General features: G+C 40.4%; 1 protein-coding gene across 2 annotated transcripts in view; it reads left to right on the forward strand.

The window, feature by feature from the left end:
- The window catches only part of RGS7BP (regulator of G protein signaling 7 binding protein), a 52,901-nt gene that overhangs the window by 17,265 nt on the left and 8,765 nt on the right, over window positions 1-26,871 (forward strand). For both annotated transcript variants that reach the window (XM_082242264.1, XM_082242265.1), the window contains exon 3: window positions 24,861-24,991. In XM_082242264.1, the coding sequence (XP_082098390.1) occupies window positions 24,861-24,991 (131 nt within the window). The remainder of the gene's footprint in view (window positions 1-24,860; window positions 24,992-26,871) is intronic.

A 26,871-nucleotide genomic window follows, 5' to 3' on the forward strand; every position in this document is an offset into this window, starting at 1 on the left:
GAAATGATTGTTCCGGTTTGCAAATGTTCTTTCAGAACCCGAACGTCCAACAGGGATTCCGTGGCTTTTGATTGGCTTCAGGAGCTTCCTGCAGCCAATCAGAAGCCGCAATTTGGTTTTGGAAGTTGAACGGAATTCCGGAACGGATTCCGTTCGACTTCCAACGTACGACTGTACATGTATTTATATTCTGCTTTTCATCAGAAAATATCACAAACTACCGTATTTTCGCCCTATAGGACGCACTGGCCCATAGGACGCACCTAGATTTGGGGGGGGAATAAAGGGGGGGAATTATTTTCCCCCCCCCAAGCGCGGGGCTGGGGAAGCTCGGGCTTTGGCATCGCTCTGGGAGCTTGTGGGGCTGGGGGAGGGGAAAGCGGAGCTTCCCCCTCCCCCAGCCCCCAGAACGGGACCCAGAGCCATGTGGAAGCTGCGTGCAGCTTTGGCATCGCTCTGGGAGCTTGCGGGGCTGGAGCAGGGGAAAGCCCTCTACCAGCCTTCTAGCCAAGTCGGGGGACAGCAGGAAAGGCGCGCTGCGCCTCCCGCTGTCCCCCGAGTTTGCGGGGCTGGCGACGGGGCTCTGCTGACCCGACCCCTCTTGCTCTCCAGGCTTCAGCGAAAGCCTGCATTCGCCCCATAGGATGCACACACATTTCCCCTTCATTTTTGGAGGGGGGAAAGTGCATCCTATAGGGCGAAAAATACGGTAGTTTATTTTAAGAAAAGACAGTGTATAAGACAATGAAACCCCTCAGAATCCATAGGATTCCACTCACTCATTAATCACACAAATTCCACACCTAACTCAGCCATACCTCTACCTATGCTCACACACAACACTCTCACCAATTCTTGATCCCAGTAATCCCCTGGGTACATGTACAAAAACCTTACTATACAATAATGCATTTTTAATATTATTTTAAAAATTAAGATTGTGGGGTGAAACCCTAGCAGAGTTTTGGAGCAAAAGCACAGACACAGAAGACCAAAGCTTTGACCTCTGACATCTTTAGTTTAAAAAGGAGCTGATAGCGGGTGATTTGGCATGAGAGCGTAAGAGCCCAGTGGGACAGGCCAGAGCCCAGCCTAGCCCAGCATCCTGCTCCCCAGAGGGACCAGCCAGATGCTTATGGGAAGCTTGCAAGCAGGAACCATGCCAGTAAGTGTAGTACTTGGCTAGATGAATAATGCCTGACCTAAGGCAGCCCCTGTAAAAGGTCTGAACATGAGGAAGCACTGACTTACTGTCAGTTATATAAATCAGTAAGTGCTGCAAAGCAACAGAAAGTACTTAAGTGCCAGAAATGTAAGTGAGAAGGCAGGATTCTGGTGGGCCTACTTGCATGCCATCTTAATGACCCTCAGGGAGTCAACTGTCTTGACATATAACCCATACTTGAAAGAGAAATGATAGTTAGCTGGTTCTAATAATTTAACGAAGGAGAGCTCACCTTTCTCTTTGCTACATGTAGGATGCGTCTTATGTCTTTGTTTGCTTTGTTTACCTTGTGAATCTAAGATTGTAAAAATTAGGATTCTTTTAAGGTTTCTTGAATGCCTTCTTAATTGGTGTGTATCAATCAGTTCTTTCGTTGTAGGTTTTGTAGTATATAATTTCTGCCATGCTTCGTATACAAATACCAGTTTCTTTTTGCTGTAAATCGGCAATCTAGCATATTCCAAGTGCATCTTGGCTGAAAATATGAGCATGGGCTTTTTTATGCACGACAGCAAGTGACCTGACAATATCAATCATCATTCAGATGTATTTTTGTCAAACAGTCCAAAATTGGACCTAAACCTTGACTTGTAGGATCACTATCAGATGTTCTTTGAGAGCTGAAATATGAAAAGAGTTTTGCTTGGCCGGTCTTAAGTTGCAGGAGGAAAAGAAAACAACCCCAAAATAGCCATCTGTGGTTTCAGACACTTTTAAGAGTCTCTCCCAGTCTCAAATCTGGGGAAGCAATTAATGAAGTAGAAAACAAGGTTACTTACCTATAACTTGTTCTCAAAATATATATGCTCCCTGGATTCACTTTCACCTCTCAATCCACTGCATCTCTTGAGGGACTTGCTCGGAAGTTGCAGTGCAAGGGTAGAAAGCGCTGGTGCTTCCTTTTTTAAAAATAGATTTTTTTTTCTGAACAAGTTGGAGCCTGTTCCTTTGCTCTGCCTGCTTCTCACAGGCATTCTGGTTGATTTAGAGACATGTGCAGTAACATATATTTTTAGGACCCATCTTATTTATGTAAGTTGTTCTAAACTGCTTTTAATATTCTGTTGTAAAGTTATGTTGTAACCCACCCTGGGACCTTCGGGTAAAGCTTAATAGGGACTGAAGTGACTGAGTTTAAAAACAAGACCACTTAACCTACAAATTTCTTCCTAGGCAAACAATACTCTCCAGGCTTGTTTTAGCAAAATAAGACTTGGTTAATGACTGGAATGGAGATTAAAACTTCTCTCTCTCTCTCTCTCTCTCTCTCTCTCTCTCTGTGTGTGTGTGTGTGTGTGAGAGAGAGAGAGAGAGAGAGAGAGAGAGAGATTGCAGCAGATGAATGGAGCCTTAATCTATATGAGCAGTGCTTATTTGAAAATGCTGTTGAATTGCTTTGGACTAGAGAGTGGAGGTTGGGCTACAGCGACCATGTTTAAAGCAAACACAAATGTTCCTTTAAGAAAGTGGAAGGAAAGCATGTAATTGCATTATTCTTTGCACATTCTGTATTTCCTTTTCCTCTGACCTCACTTCTTAACATTTCGCCCTCAACCTCAGCTATATACTTAGGTGTTATACTTGTAACTCAGGATAATACCTTCATGCACCTGATGAAATAGACTGTAGCTTATGACATAATCCATTTGCTAGTCTTTTTAAAGTGCTGCAAGATTCTTTGTACAGTGGTACCTCGCGTTAAGAACTTAATTCGTTCTGGAGGTCCGTTCTTAACCTGAAACCATTCTTAACCTGAAGCACCACTTTAGCTAATGGGGCCTCCTGCTGCCGCCGCGTGATTTCTGTTCTCATCCTGAAGGAAAGTTCTTAACCTGAGGTACTATTTCTGGGTTAGCGGAGTCTGTAACCTGAAGCATCTTTAACCTGAGGTACCACTGTAGTTATTCCTGCAGCATGGCTGCCCTTCCAAAAATAGACTATTCCCATCTTTCTTCAGGTGGTCTGCACAGGGACACTTCACAGTGATTCCAATCTCTGGTATTACTGACAGTGCTAGCTTTATACAGACGCCATCTAGCTTGAGTGGTGCAGCTATGGCTGCACCTGCACATTTAAAACAGTGTTATGCCACTTTAAATCCACAAAATCCTGCAAACTGTAGTTTGTTTAGGGTGTTGTGAGTTGTTTGGGGACTCCTGTACCTGTCACAGAGCTACAGTTTCCAGAGCTGTTTAACAGTCAACCTTTTCCCTAGAGAACTCTGAGAATGGTGGCTTCAGGAGGAGAATAGAGGTCTCCAAACAATTCTCAGCACCCTTAACAAGCTACAGTTCCCAGGATTCTTTAGAGGGGAACCATGATTATTCAAAGTGCTGTGGTACTGCTTTAAATGTAGAGTGCAGATGTGGCCTAAGTTTAGGATTCTGTCAGGGAGTGAGGAGAAGAATTTTCACAAGTTTCAAACTTGGGGATGGTAAGGGGTGATTGGACGTGTGGTGGATGGGTGGCACTTTGTCCATACTTGTTCGTTAGGGCTGGCCTTTGTTGCATTTTTATTTCATTCCCTGGTGTGCTGTGCAAAGAGAAAGTATTACTTTGGTTAAATGAAGTGCAGGCCAGTGGGCAGTCCTTACCTTGATTTCTGGGTGGTCAGACTACTTTACCCAGGAGTCAGGCAGGGAACAGACCTCTCAGGGTCAGTGGCAGAGGGCAGCCTAGCAAGCAGTTTGGCTGGGGAGAATCTCAACCCCCAGGCGAAAACGGTTGGCTGTTCTGATTTCATCCATTTATATTTATGTCCCACGCTATTCCTAGTGCTTCATGTCAGGCAGCAATTTTCTCCACAGCTATTTCTCTTTGCAATAACCACATGAAGTGAATTGCTACTGTTCCTATTTTAGAGATGTAGGAAGTATGGTAAGACTGAAAACTAGCAACTTAGCAATGCCTGAGGCAAGAGTTGGGGGCCACATTTCCGTCAAGTCCAATGCCTCCTGTAGTTCATTGGCATCCTTGCTGAGAAGACTAGGCCTGTGTTTGTTGTATTGACTATTGCGCAATAGCAAGTTGTTCTAAACAGCAAACTCAAGAGGGCGGTGTCAACAGAAATGGAGCAATTTAAAAAACCAGATGAATTTGATTTTATTTACTGTATTTCTATGCTTCTTTTCATTCAAATGAATCCCAAATCAGGTTACAAACAGTAAATAACAATAACATAATGGAACATAATAGAACATCACAAATACAGCATAAATCATATAAAATAGCTAACAACCAATTAAACAATTACAGTGTATAAAACACTATTAACAAAGGCCCCACTGTTGAATTCTGAGGTGCACCTGTAGGGGGCAGAGTTTGTGTCTACTCACAAAGCATGAACCAGCAGCTGACATAGTTCTCCACAGTAGAATAATTATGTGCAACCTGGATGGAGCCTTTTGTGTATTGTTGACCTTTCCTTGCAACGGAAGCCAGCAACCTCTGGAGTCTAGACCAGCTCTGCTGGCCAGCTACTAGAGGATTCAATGCAAGTTGTAGGCAAGATTGTGCGCATTAACCTTTGCTCGGTTGACTTCAAGGCAATATTTGCACCACCTGTGTGCTAGTCTGTGGCTTGCTTCATAGGCCATAGCTCTCCAGAATACCAAGGAGCCATTTGAGCTCTACAACACTGGAGAGGACCCCATTAAATTTGGCACAGGCTTATTTCCAACAGTAGAGTTTGTGTAAAGAAACCTGTTATGTCCATGTGTGGCTCACTGTTTCAATTAAAGTTTTTCAGGTGCCTTAATTATTATTTTTTAAAACCCTGTTACAGCCATAACCTAATCCTAATATGAATATGTGTATTAATCTATACAAAGAGAGAGAAAAAGAGAAGAAATCAAATTTACATAACATATCTACATATCTTAAACAAATTCTTAATAAATTAGCCATGAATCATTTCTAAACATTCAGTATGAAGTTCATTATTTTCTACATTGTTTCTAATGGATGTTTGAAAGTTTGAAAACATTGATGAACACGTCTCTCTCCATCTCTTCCTTACACTCTGTCTGTTACAAGTAATTGTCTATTAAAAATGTAATAATACTTACATCCCACCCAGAGGTATTGTGAGAATTACTTAATACTGTAAAACACATTTCAAGCTGTGGAGGGAAGACACAATTAACTGCTAAGTGGCACACTTTTATTATCCTGATTGTTCCTAGATAGGACCAGCAAAGTTGTCCTTTTTATGATAATATTATCCCTAAAGAGGCAAGTGGGATGTATCAAGTCAATGTCATGTTAAACAGGGTGTAGGTGTAAAAGAATGAGCTTTAAGTCTTGTCCCAACTTCAAAGCGGTTCAGTGTTTCGCAGAAAGTCTTTTTGTAGCATTGATCTTCCTTCTTACGTCGTGAAGTATATAACTGGCAAAACTATGGTCTAGAATGCTATAAATATAAGCAGATAAAGCCAGTTTTCTTTCTTTATTTGTATTCTGAATGGTTATCTGAATGTTTTGGGGGAATTTGTCATTGCGTGAATAATAGAATTGTAGAGTTGGAAGGGATCCCGAGGATTATTTAGGCCAACCACCACTGACACAAGAATCTCAACTAGATCATACATGACAGATGACCATCCAACCTCTACTTGGAAACCTCCAAGGAAGGAGAGTCCATCACCTTCAGAAGGAGTCTGTTCCACTGTTGAACAATTCTTGATGTCCAAAAGTTAAATCCTGGTGTTTAGTTGGAATCTCCTTTCTTGTAACTTGAATCCATTGGTGCATATCCTAGCCTGCATCTTACACAGTGAAACCCTAATCCTATCTACACAGTTTGGCTTTCTCCTGCATAAGTGGGGTTCAGATTGCAGTCTTTCTGTACAATGGCAAGAATCCCATCCATGGTGCCACACACTTTCCCCTCTGGCCTCCCCCCCCCCCGCGATGTGGCCCCTGAAATGTTGCAGAAGATGGAATGCAGCCCTTAGCATTGTGACGCAACAAGCCAGCAAGCCTACTAGCTACATTCAATGGCCAGAAAACAACTACTCTTTGTTTTGTTCAGTCCCTGGCAGGCAGCAATAAAAGGAGGTTTATTGAGCCATTAGCAAGGTACCGTACACTAGGAGAGGGCAGAAGATTATGTTGGACTACAACTCCCTTCAACCAAAGCCACCATAGCCAGTGATCAGGGATGGTGGGAGCTGTAGTCCAACAGCAATGGAAGATCATTGCATTGCTTTCCCCTGCAATAAGGAATCAGAACTGAAAAGAAACATTGGTTGTTGTTGGGAGGTTTTTTTTTGCAAATGATTCTTTTCCAGCTAAGAGGTAGAATGACTGGAGGCAGCTGCATTTTAGAGAATACAAATCTACTTTTAAACTTAGGACACAGTACATTTTTGGCATTTCTATTTTGTGCCACCCTCAGGCAAGGACAAGATGATATAATTCCCAAAAGCCAGCTCTGTTTACAACTGTGGGCTGGAAGGCCTGTCAGCCTATCAGAGTAGTCATTAGCACATTGTGAGTTTGGGCCATGTGTGTTTTTTAATAGACTTTTAACTTCAGTTTGCGCTGACTTTTATCATACCAGAGCAGTGTAATGGAAAATGAACTCCGACAGAGAAATAATGTTTGTTTACTAGCAAAACACTGAGGTCCATAATGTTCATAAGAACCTATGTTTCGGAAGCTTTTAAGCTTCTCAGCTCAACCTTGGCTCCTTTTCTAGCTGTAGTATTTTTCAGCAGTGGAAATTAGCAGGCTTTGTTTCTTTGGATCCTCAGGGATTAAAAAAACAAACAAGGCCCTGCAATTTTAGAGAAGCAAGAAACCTTTTCACTCACTCTGATCTTGTTCATCTTGATGCCTTTAAGGTACATTCTCTTAGGCTTTTGCTCAAGGGTGGGGAATCCTTGTCAAGTCAAGGTCCACATTTCATTATGAACAGCCTTCTAGGGTGGGTGGCAGCCAGACGGCAAAGTGAGTGGAACATGGGCAAGGGGGGCAGCTGCGCCCCCTAAACCAAGTCAGTAAATAAAAAAAAATAAAAAAGAGTTTCTACCCAAATGCAATTCTGGTTCTAAACACAGTATAAGGAGTCTCTATAGTATATTGTATTTTAAAATTGGTTTTTCAGAATTTTTAGGGGTTTTTGAATGACTCATGTAGATTTTTCAGTTTCATTGTTCTGTATGGGACAATGACAATAAAGATATCGTAAAAAAAAAAAAAACTTAACGAACTGGCCAATCACGTCCCAGATAGCTCAGTTCTCCCCCACCCCACCAACATAAATCCCATGGTGGGCTACATTCCAGCCATGCAAAAACCAGAGGTTTCTACACTACCACCCAACACCCATCACTCTGTCCAGGCAAGCAAGAGTCATTGTTGATCACATTTCAATGGCATATTCTAGTCAAGGAAAAGCAAGCACACTACACTCTAGATACAAACAACATACAAAAGCAAAAGTTCTTACTGCACTTCTCTCACCCACTTCACATACAGGCTGCATTCAAAAGGCAAGGAAAAGCAAGAAGTTTTAGCTCCACCAGTCTTCCTGCATTTTGACACTGCCACCCACATGCACAAACTGCATCCCAAGGAATGAGATTTTCCTTGCATTTTCCAATCTCTTACTTCACATTTCAATCTATTGTCCATCCAGGATTTCTCCCTCCACAAAAAGGCGGGTGTGTGGAATGAGGAGGAGAGATGTTATTTGCATTCTTCTTTCTCAACAAATGCAAGGTTCCCTCATTAAGTGATAGAAATCAGTTCTCTCCATGGTTAGCCTCCCTTGCTCCGGGTCTTCCCTGGTATCTTTCGTTTAAGTTTAGATGTGACCCTTTGGTTCAAAACTGCATTGATAGAAAGGAGGTGGGCAGAATGCTTGAAGAATGGTCAGCATAAAGTTTAAGTCAATGTTATGGTACGTGAACAGATGGCACTGAAAACAGCAGCCCCTCCATCTCATTCTCTCCATCCGATAGTGATGCAAAATGCATGTGACCTCTTTGTACTGTGGAATTTAACTGCGCCACGTTTGCTAGCATTCTTGATCCAGGCCTACTACGAATGTATGTGAGAGGACTTGAGTGCATGAGGTTACATGTGTCTTCTCAATATATGAAATTTGTCTCTTACATGCATCCTTTTTAAGGACCAAAGAAAAATGGGAAAGAAATCCATTATGCTGTAGGTGCACAATTATATTTGTCAGTACAGTATCTATGTCCCCTCCTAAAAGAATAGAACAAGTTAGAACATTGTAAGGTAAAGGGACCCCTGACCATTAGCGACTCTGGGGTTGCGGCGCTCATCTCACTTTACTGGCCGAGGGAGCCAGCGTACAGCTTCCGGGTCATGTGGCCAGCATGACTAAGCCGCTTCTGGCAAACCAGAGCAGCGCACGGAAACGCCGTTTACCTTCCCGCCAGAGTGGTACCTATTTATCTACTTGCACTTTGATGTGCTTTCAAACAGCTAGGTTGGCAGGAGCAGGGACCGAGCAACAGGAGCTCACCCCGTTGCAGGGATTCGAACCGCCTACCTTCTGATCGGCAAGTCCTAGGCTCTGTGGTTTAGCCCACAGCGCCACCAGCGTCCCCCTAGAACAATGTAGGGTGGGCCAAATCCTCACACAGTTCACAAGCCATGTGTGGCACCTAACAGGGAGCTCATTATACCTTCCGTTTCTGCTGTCTACTAAGGGCTGGAAAAAATAGGATCGTCCAGAAGCAGATGGGTTCATGTGCTGCAGTTAGCTTGGTGTTCCCCGCATTGTGCATGTTTGACATATGGCAATAGAAATATTATTTCACTCTTTTTTGTTTTTGTTTCTGTCAAGCTCAAGAGATTGACGCATTCACAAATCCTGCTCAACAAGGTTTTAAAAAGACGTCCAAATTGAAACCCTTTGGATTCTGGCTGCAGTCCACAAACCACTTATTCCATCGTAGGTCCATTGAAATTATTGGGAGTGTTTGAGAGTAAGTGGGTTTTGGCTGTTAGCCCAGGTCTTTAAAGGCATTTTCCTTTTACAGTAACAGCCCATATTTCATCTTCAGTCAGTAAGCAATGGTGGATTTTCTTTTTTATTATTATTATTTTGTGTCATTTTATTATGGGATGCAGCCCACTAAAGAAGAATATTGAAACACATGTTGCAGATATTGAAAGAAAGAATTATAATTTTCCTGTGCCCACTTCTAGGGTAAATTCAACCATTTGTTCAGTCACTTTGTGTATACTGTATACCATCTTTCTTTTCTGTGGAACTCAATGCAGCATATAAAAAATTCCCAGGATATCCCCATTCACCCAGACACAGAACTAGATCATGGCCTGTTGAGTATTAGCTGGATCATGTACCTTAATACCATGCCTGACGCCTCTTTGTTCTGTTTTGCTCATTCTTGACATCTGAAGATTTTAAGAGTGAGATGGCTTTATATTTAGGGTTCTGTAAGATAACATACTATTGCATGTTGTCGTATATGAGAGTTTGCTGTCATCCATTTCCATAGAGCTTGCTTCTTTGACAGGAAATTGATGTCTTTTGTTAGTAATTGATCCAGGTAGTGTTCCTCCCCGGCAAATTCCCTAGAAATTACTGAAGCATGTGTCACAGACATGCTTGACAGATAGTTCCCAGCGAATTTTTCCTGATTATCCATCCAATTTTTCTATGCAGCACAATATTTTTGTGTATTGAAGTTGCATTTAATGACAAGGCTGCATAAATGGGAAATATTATACCAAGCCCTCTTTTTCTCTAGCTTTCCTTTTCCTTTGTAAAACAAACAAATAAATCTCTTCAGTGTTTATTTGACTCTCTTGCAATTCAAAAGACGAAGTGGGAGATATAAGAGGAGTGAATTATTGTGGGTTAGTGATACCTGAAAGATTATCCTTATATATACAATTGATCACCATGCTCTGCAGATAACTATTTTATGAGGTCTGTTCCACATAATGTAGGAATGTAGTGCCTTTCATGTTGTGGCCCCCACCCTTTGGAATTCCTTCCCCTTGAATATAAGGCAGATTCCATTTCGGTTGTGTTTTTGGCACCTGCTGAATACTTTTCTCTTAGAACAAGCCTTTTAAACAGAGATCTTTCCCAGTTTGCATCTGTATTAGAATGGTTTCTAGACTTTTAAATACATTTTCATTGTTCTGTCACTTGTTGTATTACCCCTACCCCCTGGGCCGGGGAGGGCAGGGTATGTATGTAATAATAATAATAATAATAATAATAATAATAATAATAATAATTACTACTTTGACTACTGATCTAATCTAACCAGTGAATGTGGGTTTTTCTCCCAAACATGCTCTCTCTTCTTTTTTTCTCTCCAGGGTCATTCCACATCAAATCAACACAAAAAACAAGGCTTTCGTCACCCACCGTCTTGGATTTTGAAAGAAAAAAATACACCAGCACTCAAAAGATTTTATAAATGCCTAATTTGTTTTATAAATGTACTTTTTTGGTGGAAAACCTAGGTTTAGAAAACCTCAGTTTTCAGCGTGTGGTCATGATGCAACCAAAAGTTTCTGATGTTGAAAATTATTGAAAAGACATGCTCGTTCTCGACAAAGAATGAAATTTATGTTTTTTTTATTCCTTGTAACAAAAATTTTACCTTTTTTGGACATTGTGCAGAAAAAGTGGACACTGGGTACAATTTTCCTACAATCCATAGGAAAGTTTTGTATACCATATTCACATCATGCTTGAAATCATCAGAGACAATCCAATGGGATGAGATAATCTTCTCTCTCAGGACTTTTATAATGCACTTTTTAGGCATTTATAAAATCTTTTGAGTGCTGGTGTACTTTTTCCTGAAATCCTCATCCTCTTATTGAGCTCTGTGTAAAATTTCAAAGAGATCTGATCATTGGTTATGGAGAAAAAAATTAAACATACATGTCCCAAGGGTCTCAAGAGGGACAGACAACACAGATTTCATGAAACATTGAAGTGCTGTAAAATTAAAACCATTTGAGATGGGGGGGATTAAGGGGGTTTCTTTCAACCACAAGGGAAGGGTGTACACCAAGTTTCATCAAAATCCGAGACGGTGGGTGACATGACTACGTTGACAGGACATGGAATGACCCTTCATGCAAAAATTAAAATGGGTTTTGTATGTCAGCTCTTCATTGGTGATTTTTAAATTTATTTTTATTAACAGTATTTATATGCAGTCCAATAACAAAGTTTTCTGGCCAGCTTATAATAATAATAAAAGCATTAAAATGTTGTTATATGCCTTAAGAACAAGAAAAATTTTAACACACCATACAACTTAGCAATAGAGAATAAAGCTGGAATGATAATAATAATAATAATAATAATAATAATAATAATAATAATAATAATAATTTCATCTGACTGGGTTGTCCCAGCCACTCTGGGTGCCTTCCAACAAATCAAAACATCAAACACAGTAAATATGTAACATTAAAAGCTTCCCTATGCAGGGCTGCCTTCAGATGTCTGCTAAACGTCTACTAAAAGTCAAAGAAAAATTGTATCTTTAAAAGATATGAGAAGATTTTTAAAAAATGTTTGTCTGGCCCCAAACAGAGCACAAAGAGGGCACTGGGTAAGCCCTTTTTTGGGGGACAACATCCCACACCATCAGAAAGGTCCTCTCACCCCAGTATTCACAGTCTGCACCCCACTTCCTCAGGGCACTTGGAGGATTAAGGGCCTTTGAGGATACTTTCAAGGTCCAAGTAGATATACGTGAAAAAAGGATTTTTTTTCAAGTTAACATTGACCCGTCAGTATTTTATTTTTACTATACAGTGGTACCTCGGGTTAAGTACTTAATTCGTTCCGGAGGTCCGTACTTAACCTGAAACTGTTCTTAATCTGAAGCACCACTTTAGCTAATGGGGCCTCCTGCCGCTGCCGCTCCGCTGGAGCACAATTTCTGTTCTTATCCTGAAGCAAAGTTCTTAACCTGAAGCACTATTTCTGGGTTAGTGGAGTCTGTAACCTGAAGCATATGTAACCTAAAGCGTATGTAACCCGAGGTACCACTGTACATCTATCACACTACTTCCTTCTCTTAACTAGACAAACACAAAGGGAATTGGTTTTGGGGTTTTTTGCACTGGGGGAGCCTTGAAGCATTAGAGAGACTAAATGGTGCTGCTTGGCCATGATAGACCAGCTTTGCAGTGGTGGTACAGTACCTATATACCGCAGGATTTGCCCTTAAATTCTCTGTAGCCTTTTTTTTGCTCTCCTATAATATTTGCTCCCTCTCCCCCCCCCTCTCTGCTATTCTTATCTTGAACAACTTTTCTGGTTGAGCAATATTTTCCAGCAAGCAAACATGTGAGCAAGAGTTCAGACTTTGCCATTTTGTGTTAAGTGATGTGTTCAAGGTGGTTGAAAAAAGCATCTTACGTTAGCAGAAGAAAAAGAGTTTGGATTTTTCTGTAGGCGACAGAAAAGTTGGTACTCTCAGGTTCATGCAAGCACAGGCATCCACTATCCTAGTACAGGCCACTTCTGGTGGTGAGCTTAGACATTGTTCTACTGTTAAAAAGGACTTTTGCTTGAAGTTACCATCAGAGGAGAACAAACTAAGGCAGCTTTTAATTGGGCCTAGGTGATTAGATCGAAATTAAAAGATGTTATATGGCCATATTGTTTGAAGCCTGGCAGGCTGGAGTTACCCAAAGTCTTTGTCCCTCGTTTCCCTGCCACCTTTTTATGTGTTGGATCCTGAGAACTCTGAACAGAAGGAAGCTTGTGGGTGGTTTCCCTCCTGTTATCCCATTGTCACTTTTAAAAGACTCCTTGGAAGTTTGGGGGACCCACCTAAGCAACAGGGGTTCTGAGGGCGCTAGGAAAGGTGAAAGGGGCCAAAATTGGTCAGAGAGGATGCTTGTAATCGCTGCCCAGTTCTGAATTGAGCTGTGAGTACGGTTTACCTCGTACTACCTATTTATCTCACCTGATATCCCGAAAATTGGAATACCATTTAAAATTGACAAGCATCACGGCAGCGAGGATGCTCTCAGCCCAGAGATGGAAGGAAGAAGTACCGACCAAAGAGGAATGGCAGACCAAGCTAATGGAATATGCAGAAATGGCAAGACTGACGGGAAAGATCAGAAACCAGGGACACCAAGTATTCCTAAAAGATTGGAATGGCTTCTTAATAAACTTAAAAGACCACTGCAGACAGTTAAAATCATGGGCAGGGATACAATGACACTGGTAATGTGAAATGAATTTTGGTATCTATGATTTTTTAATAGGTGGATAATGGTAAAAGATGCAGGGGGAAAAGAAAAAGATCATTTTTTGGGAAATGGAACCCATGGAGGAAGGGGAGAAGGTCCAAAGGTTCAAAAGAACCTTTTTATTTTTATGTTTTGGAATCGTTATAGTTATTGTGCATAAATTTATGTAAAACCAATAATTTGGGGGGGGGGATAAAATTGACAAGCATCATCATTCGGTTTATTAGGATTAATCATAACATCCACAGCTGCCTGCTGAACACACAACTGAATATTCATTTTTCAAAATTTGCAAAAAGTACACCCCACTTTTCAACTTAGCCAGTTTCCAGAGTTACATTTAAAATGTCAAAATACAGCAATAAATAAAAACTGAACAACAATCCAAAGATTAAAACAACATAAACAAAAACAGCAGATCTACTGAACAGCAGATAAAACTCAAACAAATGAAAAACAGAAAATAAAACCAGCAGACACGAATGAAATGTCATGCCCCACTTTGTATCAGAATCAAATTTCTGTCTTCCTATGTGAGTCGGAACCAGGGGCTGATGTAATATCTGGGTTCTAATATGGGCATCATCTTTGAAACACCCTTCTTACGGAAAACTAGAGGGTCATAGAATATTAGAGCTGGAAGGGTCATTTAGAAGAAGAAGAAGAAGAAGAGTTTGGATTTGATATCCCGCCTTTCACTCCCTTTAAGGAGTCTCAAAGCGGCTAACATTCTCCTTTCCCTTCCTCCCCCACAACAAACACTCTGTGAGGTGAGTGGGGCTGAGAGACTTCAAAGAAGTGTGACTGGCCCAAGGTCACCCAGCAGCTGCATGTGGAGGAGCGGAGACTCGAACCCGGTTCCCCAGATTACAAGACTACCGCTCTTAACCACTACACCAACTCCTGGCTTAATGAATGAATCGTGTAACTACAGTATAGCATCTCTTAGTAGCTGCAGCAAAGGAGAGTCCACTAACTCTGTCTGCAACAGTTTGTGCCATTAGGAAGCTTCCCCTAACATTTATATTTTCTGTGGTGGCTCCACACTTGTGGAATTCTCTCGCCTTCGTTACATATCTTTAGGTTCCAGGCAAAAACATTTCACCTCCCAGGCCTTCGGCTAATTAAACAATCTATAGCCTTTTAAACTTGCGGGGGGTATTGTTTTTGTTTGTTAATATGTTGTGTATTTTGTGTTTTTATGTTGTAAACAGCCCTGTGATCCTCAGATGAAGGGTGGTAAATAATAATAATAATAATGCTTGAAATTTGCTTTCTTGAAATTTCCACCCATTGCTTCTAATTCTGTCCTCTGGAACAACAGTGAACAAATCTGCACCATCTTTTGCTTGACAGGCCTTCGGCTATTTGAGCACAGTTATCAGGTGTCCCCTTAAATAGTCTCTGGACCAAGAGCATAAAGGTAAAGGGACCCCTGACCATTAGGTCCAGTCATGACCGACTCTAGGGTTGAGGCACTCATCTCGCTTTACTGGCCGAGGGAGCCGGGTCATGTGGCCAGCATGACTAAGCCGCTTCTGGCAAACCAGAGCAGCGCACAAAAACGCTGTTTACCTTCCCACCTATTTATCTAGTTGCACTTTGACATGCTTTTGAACTGCTAGGTTGGCAGGAGCAGGGATTGAGAAATGGGAGCTTACCCCCTCACGGGGATTCAAACCGCTGACCTTCTGATTGGCAAGTCCTAGGCTCTGTGGTTTAACCCACAGCGCTACCCACGTCCCTCTGGACCAAGCATACCCAACAGTATAGGCAGATGCAAGATTAGGAGGCAATTCTTGCTTTTGTTTAAGAACATTAGTCTCTGACCATATCCAGCCATGTACAACCATTCATGTGCAATAATGAATGGGAAATAAATGTCTCCATTTGCATCCATTCAGCTCTCTGGAGTCCAGCTATCTATAGCAATGTGAATTTGGAAGTGCCTTCAGAAGTGCTTGGCATCTGCACTGCCCAGTTCTACAGAAGTCCATTTCTATTCGTTGCTCTCCCATGCTATATAGGGATGACTATATATTGCCATTTTTCTTCCCTTGATCAGGTATTAATGAAGTTTTTCTTATTATGTATTAATGAATGCTACGAAATAAGAGCTCTTTTTTAAAGGGAAACTTGCATGAAAAGCATAACTTACTTATTGTAAGTTCCTTCTAGCAATAAACTTTACAAAGGCAGGTTACAGCTTGCCCCAAGTTTGCCCCTAGGCAGTAAAACTGTGCTGTTGATAGTTATATAGCTTCACCTAGTTCCAAAATGCTTGCTCCCTTATATAGCCATTACTTGAGACTTTGGCATTTATAAGCAATGGTATTACAGAAAGCTTACTTTCATGACAGTTAATAGCTAAAGGCCAAGTTCCAAAGAAGCATGAAGGAAGAACTGTGGAGCTTTTCTTTATTCTTTTTGCTGTTTGTTTTTTGTTGTAGCAGTTCTCACTAGCAGAGACACGGGCCTTTTAAAAATCTGTATAGTAGCTTTCATCTTCGGTGGTTGGAAATGCCACATTAAAAAGAAAACACGATTCCTTTGCATGTAGTTTTCACACAATTTCTGGCTGAAGTGATTTCAAAAAACAAAATTGCACATCTATCACAAACAATTTAAAAGAAAATACAGACCGCACAAGCTAATATTTATGTATTTTAGCTTGATGCCCATATGCAGGGCTTTGGGGTTTCCCCCCCTCATTTGTACAAATCCCAGGACAGAGATATCACAAATAGTATTATTGACCTCAGATGGAATCTTCTTGGGCATTCTTTGTGGGACATACTTAGTTCTTGCCAGGCATCAATGTATTGGAGGGGAAGATGGTTAATGGTGAAAATGTGATCTCTTGGAAAGTTTTACTGCTATTATTTTATTTACTGATGATTGCTTCAGAACTCTGAGGCTTCCTTGTCCATATAGGATGTTTTATCGCACTCTTGAGCAGTGTTATGCATCATTGTAGGAAATATGACCAAAAGATGGAAGTTTTTCAAAGGGTGTTTTTTTAGTGTGCAGCTAAACACAAAATGTAGAGTTGGGGGAAATTATGGAGTTGGAAAGCTGATAATGTGCAGTTGGGAAAATGAGAAAGTTGACACATTAAGTATATGTGTATATTAAACAGTCAGTGTCAGGGACAGCATGTTCACAAATTATATTAGAGTAGAATGTGTTCCTGCAGTTTCTTTTTGGTCAGAACCTCCTTCACCTTACATCCTTGTAAATACCTGTAAAATGCTTTGGTATCTATTAGTTACTGAACTAAGCTAGATTAATAAATGAAGCATTGCTGTGCGGTAGATAAGAACTGTGACTTCTATGGAGAAAGCTTCAGTAATACTAGGTTTAAGGAAGGAGCAAAATATGCTGGGCAGCTGAGGTTGGTGGGGCAGTGCCCCATTTGCTCTTTGGATCAGCCCCCACTGCCCTGAAGACATCTGTGTCGACAGCATAGTATGTACCAGAATCTGGGAAGTAGAAGAAGAACCTCTAAAAGCTAAAACATCCTGCCTGAAACATATACTGCTATCTAATCTCTTAAAATTAGAGCCGTTTGGGTTCATCCAGATTCTGGAGCATTGATTTTGGACATCCAGTGTGGCCAAACTGTCTCCTAAAACAACTGATTGGGTTGATCTTTCCTCAACGAGAAAAATACCATCATAAAGCCGTTCACTGCAATCCACCACTTCCTTTCAGGATCTGGGGCTCCTGCTGCTTGCTTTTCAGAGACATTAGAAAAGGTAATTAGAGCATCAGAGCTTTGAATGGATTTGGGGTCCGGCCCTGGTCTTTGCTCACATTTGGGTGATGATACTTTCCATGAAGTGTTATTGGGGTTGGGGAATAACTGCACCAGGGCCTTCCCCTAAACCACCACCCACTCCTCCTCATAATATTGACTTTAAATTAGAATATTAGGAAAAAATTATCTGGATTTCCCCTAGCATAAGCCTGTTCAACTCCAGATTTATATTGACCAGATTACTAGCTATCTGAACCTGAAAGTTTTACATCAAGAAGCAAGTGTGAAAATCTTATACTTTAAAGACTGGCATTCATGGCATATGCTTCCTGGTGCCTAAAAAATGGAAGACTTTTTTGTGAATTAGTGAACACTGGTAAGGTTTTGGGTTTTTCTAGCATTTTACGCAACTTCAGAAAAGGAATGTGATTTAACAAGCGAATATCCCAGCCACATGCCGCAAATAATTTAAATTAACACTTCCATTTATGGTCTCATATTTATTGAATATAACTATATCTGCTCTTCGGCTTGCTATTGTCAAGGGTGCCATACTGTGCTGTCGTATCCTACTTAATCATGTCTCATCGCTAAGGGATCATTGTATGCATAAGTAAGCATTAGCATGGAGAGCATAACTTCTGGGAATAGATATCAGGTTTTATTATGAGTTCATTACCTGACTCAGAGAGGGCAAAGCATTGCAGGTCAAAAATGCAAGTGCCAAAGAAACGTGAAGAGAGAGACTGTATACAAGTGTTGATATGCTAATGCTAAAAACCCCTGAGACAAGATTTGTGAACTGGAGTGCGTGGTGCTAGAGGATGGCATTGATCTGGTAGGCATAACTGAAACCTGGTGTAACAGAGAGAACCAGTGGGACATGTGAGACACTGCCAGTGCACCTACATGGCCCTGGCCTTTCCTGTGCCCCACACCATCCCAGTAAGCAGCAAAAACACCACTGTTGGCAGGGCAGCAGCACAACACTGTACCATCTACTCCTGCATGTTCCCTTTCTGTTCTTTTAGCATGCTAGTTGTACCAGTTTCAAGGGATGGCTCTGCCATTTTGGAACTGGCCACCCATGTGGCGGAATTCTTCGGTGAGGATAATGTGAATTGATTCATTGGGTCAAAAAATTAAGAATATAGCAAACATTTTCAAAGCAGTATAATTAAGGGGGCGAAACTTCAAGGTTGTCAAGGGAACTGGTTGTCTTGCATGAGGGTATAATTGAGTGACCAGTCTCCTGAAAAGTTTTTGCATTCAATTCCCTAAGAAATCTGAATACATGGTTAAAATTAATTTTGGCCCATTAATTATATAGCTAGCTAATGAACTGAGCATACCGGTATGGCAAACAAAGTCCTGTAGTTTTCCGAGTAAGGGGGAGAAATAAAAAGAATTAAATTAAATGTTGTGCTTATCATCCTGGGATTTTAAAAATTCATTCCAATTGCATTCCTGCTTTTCTTTCTATAGTATGTGAAACTGTTTTTGATATACTGTTAATAAATATGAGATCTGTATATCTCTTGGGTCAAATACACCTTAATGTTATTGACCCAATCTTGACAGGACATGGCAGCATCTCTATCTCCTGTACTCCTTCTGAGGTGAATCATTCAGTCTCTGAGATAGATTCCTGACCTTCAAAGTTTGGCTTAGTCTGTGTGCCTCTTGTTCCCCTAGTGGCTCACAATGTTGTCACAGCATGATGACGAACCGGTACATATATTAAAGAGAGAGAAAATAGCTCAGAAAAACCCAAGCTAGTGGTAGAAGCAGCAAAAATTAAAAGCAAAAATTAATTCTCTCTCATTCTCTACCCTCCCCACCCCCCAGAAAAGAAAAGTTGAGGAACAGGAATACATCAAAGTGGGTAAAACCTGTTTGCATGAAAAAGAAATTATGCTACTGATGGAAATATGCACTGATTTAAAAAAAAAAATCACCTGAAAATTAGTCAAGATTCAGACTTCAGATATGTTCGTGTATAAGATACCATTGGACCCATTGCTTTTTCTTTAGACTATGCAGGTGGTTTCATCAGATGGAAACATAAGGAATTGGCTTTATATATAGTGTTGGCAGAAAGAATTTTGTTTGGGGGAAAAAGGAGTTTGGCAACTGTTAATGTAGAGAAGATTAAAAATGATGGAGATTGCCTCAGTGGCCACATTGAATTGAGCAGATTTAAAGAGAAAGGAAAAAGACATTTGCAACAATTTGACAGATGTTTATGGAATATAACAAAGATTTGGGCATAATCACTGTATTGTGGTCTTACAATGTTTTGAAATCCGGTTTCAGGATGATGGTTAAATTATTTTCTAGTCTGTTCTCAAAAGGTTATGATAGAGATTTTTGTCTCTTTTTTCCTCCTTTTCACTTTCACTATTTCCATTATAAATATAATGCAAGTGCAATGCAGTCATCTTGTAATTATAATTCTGCATGTGTTCTATTTAAACTTATTATAAGCATTGTTTTTAATTTTAAAAATTGTGGTGGTGACAAAACTTGAGGCTTACCCCTCTTCCCTGTCATTTTTTTTTCTGTTCAGTGATTGGTTCCTTTAATCCCCCTTCGTTTACAACTAAAATTTGGTTTTGTATTGATAAACGACATATTTGAAAGGGAAAGGTTAACTGCACCACTTTTATTTACTGTCCGAAAAATAGCTTCCCTTGGTCTTGGGGCAACTGATGAAATCCTAGGGTCTTATTGGGGTTCACTCTGGGTCCAGAACCACTGGAAGTAGCCAACTTCATACCTTCTCCACATTGTCAGGACACTATTGTGGTATAGCGTGGACAAGGCCTAGTCGCCATAGCAACCATTTCTCTGTCTTTCTCCTCAGTTCAGAATCTAGAGGTCCAGGCCGAAAAAATCTCTGTTCTTCATTGCAATTGGAAACAGAGAGGCTATTTATGAGCTGTAGATTTGAACCAATTTCATTCCATTGCTCTGTGGGCCTTTGCTTCAGTACTCCTGAACTCAAACCGCACACACCCAAAACAAAATAATAATAATAATAACCTGGTGCAAAAATTTTAAAAACTCACACAGCTTGTTTTTCCAGTTTTAATCCCAATCTGTCTACAAGCAATATAATCATAGGTTAAATTAGTTACTTATAAAGCAACTACCTAATATATAGTATTTTTGAAATAATATATACGCTGGTTGGTAACAGCCCCAGTGACATGAGATTTTTCTACAATCAAGCAGTATATAAATTTTATGAAATAAATATTTTATTTCCAGGGATAGAATCCTGTGTCTGTATATTCCTTTCTGTTTTATGGGTTAAGCTGGTTGGTGGTCAAATAACAATGCTGAAAAGGTAATGATTGGTATTAGAGCTCCCTCTATGGGGTTTATATGTAATTGCTTAGTAGCTTGTTTGTCAGTGTAGATGTGTTCTAGATATTAATATTTGCTATTCCAGTTATTATTAGCTAGTGTCATTGATTCTGAATGTCTTAAAAGTACTGCACATACGAAGAAAGATAACTGAGTTTCTTAGCGCTAACAATGTATGTTAAATTGATAACTTTGATAGCATAGAACACAGGTTGACTTTCATAGTACTAATTGAAAGAGATTTATTTTGTGATTTTGGACTTTCACTTTAAGGTGTATTCAAGTAGGATAATTTATGGATATGTAGCTTTAAAATGGTAGCCAATGGGGGAAGTTGTTCTTGTAGTAACATGCACTAACTATGGGTTGCTGACTGAGCCAAAATGAGTAGGGGACCTTAGAGGAAATGAATAGGAATGGGGGTGAAATTTGATTCAGTATACATTTAAAGTTGATTTTATCAATTAGACACTTTCCAAAGCAAAGTGAGAACCGAACCACAGCCATCTTTCAAAATTCGCACTTAAATGAATTCTGTGGTGCAGTTCTCCAACCAATATTTACAAAAATGCATTATATTAGGAGAGGTTGCTTGCATAAATGTGTGCATTGGTCAAAACTGCAGGCAAAAAATGTGTTTACTATGAGAAATTCACACTGAAGAATTTCCATGAGGGCTTTTTATAATGAAATCGACAAATCACTGCAGCAATGTGGAGAACTGAATTTAAGAATGGAAAAATGAGAAGCAGATCCTTCCAGCCCTAGAAATGAATATGTGCAAATGGGCATTCAGATTTTGGCTACATCAGGATATTGGAGCCAAACATATTAGCCCCATGGCTTCTTTTGTCATCTGGACTTCTGGTAACTAGGGAACCCTAGCTTGGAAATGGCATCAGCCACATCTGAGACCATTTGTAAGTGATGTTTCTAAAAATCTTAAGCAATAATAAAACTCCGGCTCACTCTGAAACACTATATTTCTTTTTTTTAAAATGATATTTATTAGAAGTTTAAGAATTACAGAAAAAAGAAAAGAAGAAAACAACAAAAAAATGACAAAACATACATTACAATACATAAAAGGAAAAGCATAAAAACAATACAACAATACCGCAAAAAAACCAATAACATTAAAACACACATCCAATGTTCCATATCTTTATCTTTCATTTACTTGTTTCATCGACCTCCTCACACCTCCCTTTTTGTATTCTAATTTAATTAATTGTTTCAGCAAATTCCATCTTTCTCAATTTTTGTTATATAATTTATCTTAACGATCTAACCAAATTAAAATGTTTCTTAATCCAATTTTCCGTTCTACTCACGGGTACTTGTTTAGAGTCCAATTGTCCACAGGAAAAAGTCAGCGCTCTCCGGCAACGGCTGTGCTGCTTCACTCCGTAAAAGTAGCAGTCGATTCAAAACACTGCGCCGCTCACCCCACGTCGCTTCGGATCCCCGAAAAAGGGTCTCCCTGCGAGTAGGGGAGGCGCTCCTGGTGTCAGCCGAATCCCACGTTCCCAGGCTTCCTCCGCCTGGGATTTTTAAAGGGTCTCTGCCTTCGCCGCGGCAGCAAGACCCAATTTTCACGGAGCGGGTTCCTCTCGGTCAGAGGAACTCCGCCATTGCCGATGGCGCTAACCCGGAAGTCCCTGAAACACTATATTTCAAACCTAATTGGAATTACCCTGTGTCACATGGGAACAGACACGTGAGTGAATTCTTAACACTGTATTATCTGGCTTGGTGCTTGTGAAGGGTGGATCTTTTACACATACAAAAGATAGTGATTTAGCCTCTTATTTGCTCTCAGGATCTTCTCAAACACCTGTGATTTTGGTACACAGTTGTTTAATGTTCAGAGCTTTGCTGCATACTTACTGTTTTGATTATTTTATATCACATTTCTTCATCTAGAAAAGTAACACAGAAGCATTAGAGCTCCACTTTATATGGGATATAACATTGCTATCAGTGATAGACATCTTTAGAGAAGATCAAACCTATCCATTCTTAAGGAAATCAGCCCTGAGTGCTCACTGGAAGGACAGATCGTGAAGCTGAGGCTCCAATACTTTGGCCACCTCATGAGAAGAGAAGACTCCCTGGAAAAGACCCTGATGTTGGGAAAGATGGAGGGGACAAGGAGAAGGGGACGACAGAGGATGAGATGGTTGGACAGTGTTCTCGAAGCTACCAGCATGAGTTTGGCCAAACTGCGGGAGGCAGTGGAAGACAGGAGTGCCTGGCGTGCTTTGGTCCATGGGGTCACGAAGAGTTGGACACAACTAAACAACAACAACAAATTGGTCATAGAAAAATTCTACTAAGCATTACAGTACTTATGATTGCTGCTGCTAGTAATTACTGTAGTGTCTTGTCACAGTGACTGTCAGATGTACAAATCAATACACTGTTCTAAAAAAAGGTCATTCATATGAGGTATAATAAATTATTACTGGTGGAAATCTTTTGAAGGCCTTTTTTTTAAAAAAAAACAGGAAATACTCTGTGCCATAAGTTCATTAGTAACAATAAATAAACACCAAGTTTGATCATTTCAGCTTATTATTATACTAAACACAAGAAAAATTAGATCACTCTAGGTAAAGGTAAAGGGACCCCTGACCATTAGGTCCAGTCGTGGCCGACTCTGGGGTTGCGGCGCTCATCTCGCTTTATTGGCCGAGGGAGCCGGAGGTAAGCAATGTGGTGCCCTCCAGATGTTTTGTTGGACTCCCATCATCCCTGACCATTGACCATAATGGATACGGGTAATGGGACTTGTAGTCCAACAACATCTGAAGGCCACCACGTTCGCTACCCTTGCTCCATGGAATTTCCCAGTGCAAACCGAAAATTATTGAAAACATTTACAGAAAAAGTGTATTTCCCTAGGCCTTAATTTTTCAACATTTCTCATAAATTCCTAGTATTTTATAAAATATATTCTGTACCTATCATTCTTTTTGGGTAAAAGGCCCCAGCACTTTTAAAAGAGAAAACAAAAGGCCTGCCTCTCTTGACCTCATGGTCCACTCTAACTGCAAACTTGGCATAAGAACACCTCTGAGAGGACTCTGCTGGCCTTAAAAAGAGAGTTCTGAAACATCGTGCAAGGAATGAATTTTTACAACCACCAGGGATGCTGAAGAACATCTTTGTACAAGTTATACTCCGAACAGGATATTTTGCCCTCATGAGTGTGATTTCAAAAGAAATCAATGAGGATAACAGCCATGCATTTGAGAACGGAAGTCAGCTGTAATCTAAGAAGAAGGGTTACAAAAATAGCACATTAACAGGGCATCGCAGCATTAGAGCAGCGAGTCAGCATCTGATCGTGTCTCTAGGGTTGTTGGTTGGAGTAAAAGGGTGAGAGGGTAGAGCCAAAGGAGAAATTGTGATCTTTAAAATCAGTAATTACTCTGAACTTGTGTGGCATCTGCTGCTATAAATAGTGTTTAATCCAAGGCTGGAATTACTTTTGACAGGAATCAGAAATTATAGTACTTAAGTTAAATCTTTCCCCTTTTTAGTCCAGTTTTTATCTTTGTGCAGTACTGCATGCAGTTTGAAAACATTTTAAGGTACTGTATTTGACCAGGTTAAATAAAACATCAGGGAAAATGACATTTTATTCACACATTCGTTTTGCAAGTCCCTCAGAATTCATTGCTCACCCAGGGGTGCATTGACTCTTTTTAGACTTAGGGACAGAACTTAATCTTGTGGGGAAATTCGCACCATGCCTCCTCTTCTCTCCTCTCCCCCCCCCCCATCCCCCGTGTGCTTTTTTCGTGGTATACTTAGGGCTACAAGCTGAGCTGGTCCTGTCTGCAATTTTTATTTCAGATCAGCATTACAAAATTATTGGTATGTTTTAAACAGATTATATATATGTATATAGTTTTAATTCTATCGGTGTTTAATTGTATTTCAATGGTGGATTGCTCTACGTTTTAGCAGTTCTTGTATTTATCTGTAAGCCACCTTGAGTCCCGCCAGAGAAAAAGGCAAAGTATAAATACATAAATAATAATAAGAACAATAATAATATTATCATCATCTGTATTGTTAAATCATACACCTTAAAATATGTCTATAGCATTACAAGGTTTGTATATAATTCTTCAAAAATAGACCATTTTTTAAAACTGTCTAGAATGTCTAAACTCTGGAGACAGATAAATTATGGAAATAACATTTTCTGTTTGATTTTTTTATATATTGTTGCAGCCCAGAAGATGGTGAGATTCATCCTGAAATCTGTAGACTATATATTCAGTTGCAGTGTTGCTTAGAAATGTATACGACAGAGATGCTAAAATCCATATGCCTACTAGGATCACTTCAGCTTCATCGAAAAGGTATTCACCTACATCATAAATGCTCTTGATCTTGCTTCATTCACTTCACTTGTCATTGGCTATGTGTTAAACAGGACTTTTGCCATGCAGCTTCATCTGTTATTCTCCAACCAGCCTGCCCATGGGATGTTAGAACGCTTTTATGCCTCATTCTGGACGACTGTGTCCGCACCAAAATGCATCTAGAATTCTTGAAATCTTAGCCTACACTGTTGATTTAAGTGGAATATGCACATGGATTAGTTGCTTCCATTGAAATAGAAAGAATCAATATATTGATCATAACCATAAGTCATTACAAGATAAAATTTAGATAAGTAGCAAAAAAAGTTATAATAAAAACTATCTTCCATCTTTATTAAATATTTGTTTGTTTGTTACATTTAGATCCTACCTTTCATCCAAAGAGCTCAAGGTCATGATCACCCCACCCTCACATCCTATTCCTTCTTCCTTATCTCCTCCATACGCATAGTTAAAATTTATAGTTTTGCAGGGATTTAGACCCAAAAATCCCATATCCAAGAACAACACTATTTCCATTGGCCCGTAATCATTAAAAGAGATGCAATGGCTTCCTTTTAGAACTGTAGTTCCTCTTTGGTTTTTCCACCTAAATAGACCTCGGGTGAACTGATTGGGAACCTATGGTCCTCTTGTATTCCAGCTCCCATCAGCTCCAGCACACATGGCCAGTGCTTAGGAATGATAGGGGTTGTTTTCTCTGGATTGTTGTTTGCCTTGATTTATAGCTAAAGGGTGGGTTTTCCCTAGGAAAAGAGTGGGGCAAGGGGGAAACCTCTCATGCCCGTGCTTTTTAGGCATGGGATAATCATGCTTATGGATGAGCCCTAATCCCCCTAGTCCAGAGGTTCTCAACCTGTGGGTCCCCAGATGTTGTTGGACTACAACTCCCATCATCCCTGAGCTCTGGCCTTGCTAGCAAGGGATGGTGGGAGTTGTAGTCCAACAACATCTGGGGACCCACTGGTTGAGAACCGCTGCAGCCTAGTCCCTTCGTCCTCTTCAATTCTTTCATACTTATCAGTGGGCTGCACACTGAGCTTGCGTATGTCTATCTGGCATAGATTGTGGTATGTTACAACATATCTAGCAGGTTGCATTTCATCAATATATTTCACAGCTGCTGCATCTTCTATGCCTAGCACTACTGCTTTTGGTGTAGCTCTGAATGTGTGGCCATATACCCAAACTGGCTCTGTGTACAGTTTTCCAAGGGAAAGTCTACTGAGCTAGCCTAGTTGGTGCGTGTTAGCTTTTTCATGGAAGTTTTCATGAGAACCAGAAAGGGCTGAGCAAATGTTAGCATTTGTGAATAAGTATAGCCCAAGTCTGGTCTCTGCTGGAGGAGGGGAGGGGGGAAGACTGTACTTATAGGTGTTTAGCAAAAGCAGGCTGCTGTGCTTTTCAGCACTTTTGCTAACTTCATCTTCCTCATGGGTATAGAACAACTCTGCAGAATCAAAGCCTGGGGCTCTTTGTTGCTTTTTATATCTTTTGTAAAGTTCAGCTAGTTACCCAAGTTCAGACTACTCCTGGAGGGAGCTGACCTACAGGAGGAAAAGTAGGCTGCTTGTATAGTGGAAAAAAATCTCAAGAACAAAAATAGCTTCTCCACAGAAATACATCGAGCTCTTTCTAATCCAGATGTGCCCTTCTCTTGCAAACACGATGCTTTCCTCCCACACACTAATTGGGCAGGAGACAACGTTAGCATGCCTTGTGCTGGGCACATCTACTGTGGAGCCATATAAGAAATGCATCTCTGCTCATCTGTTCCCTGTTAATTCATGCCAGTAAACAATACTAGGAAATGTGGGGACGTACTTTCCATCAATAGGACCTGTTCTTACAGCTGT

Source organism: Podarcis vaucheri (genome assembly GCF_965113315.1).
Source record: "Podarcis vaucheri genome assembly, chromosome: 11".
In the NCBI taxonomy this organism is placed as follows: Eukaryota; Metazoa; Chordata; class Lepidosauria; order Squamata; family Lacertidae; genus Podarcis; species Podarcis vaucheri.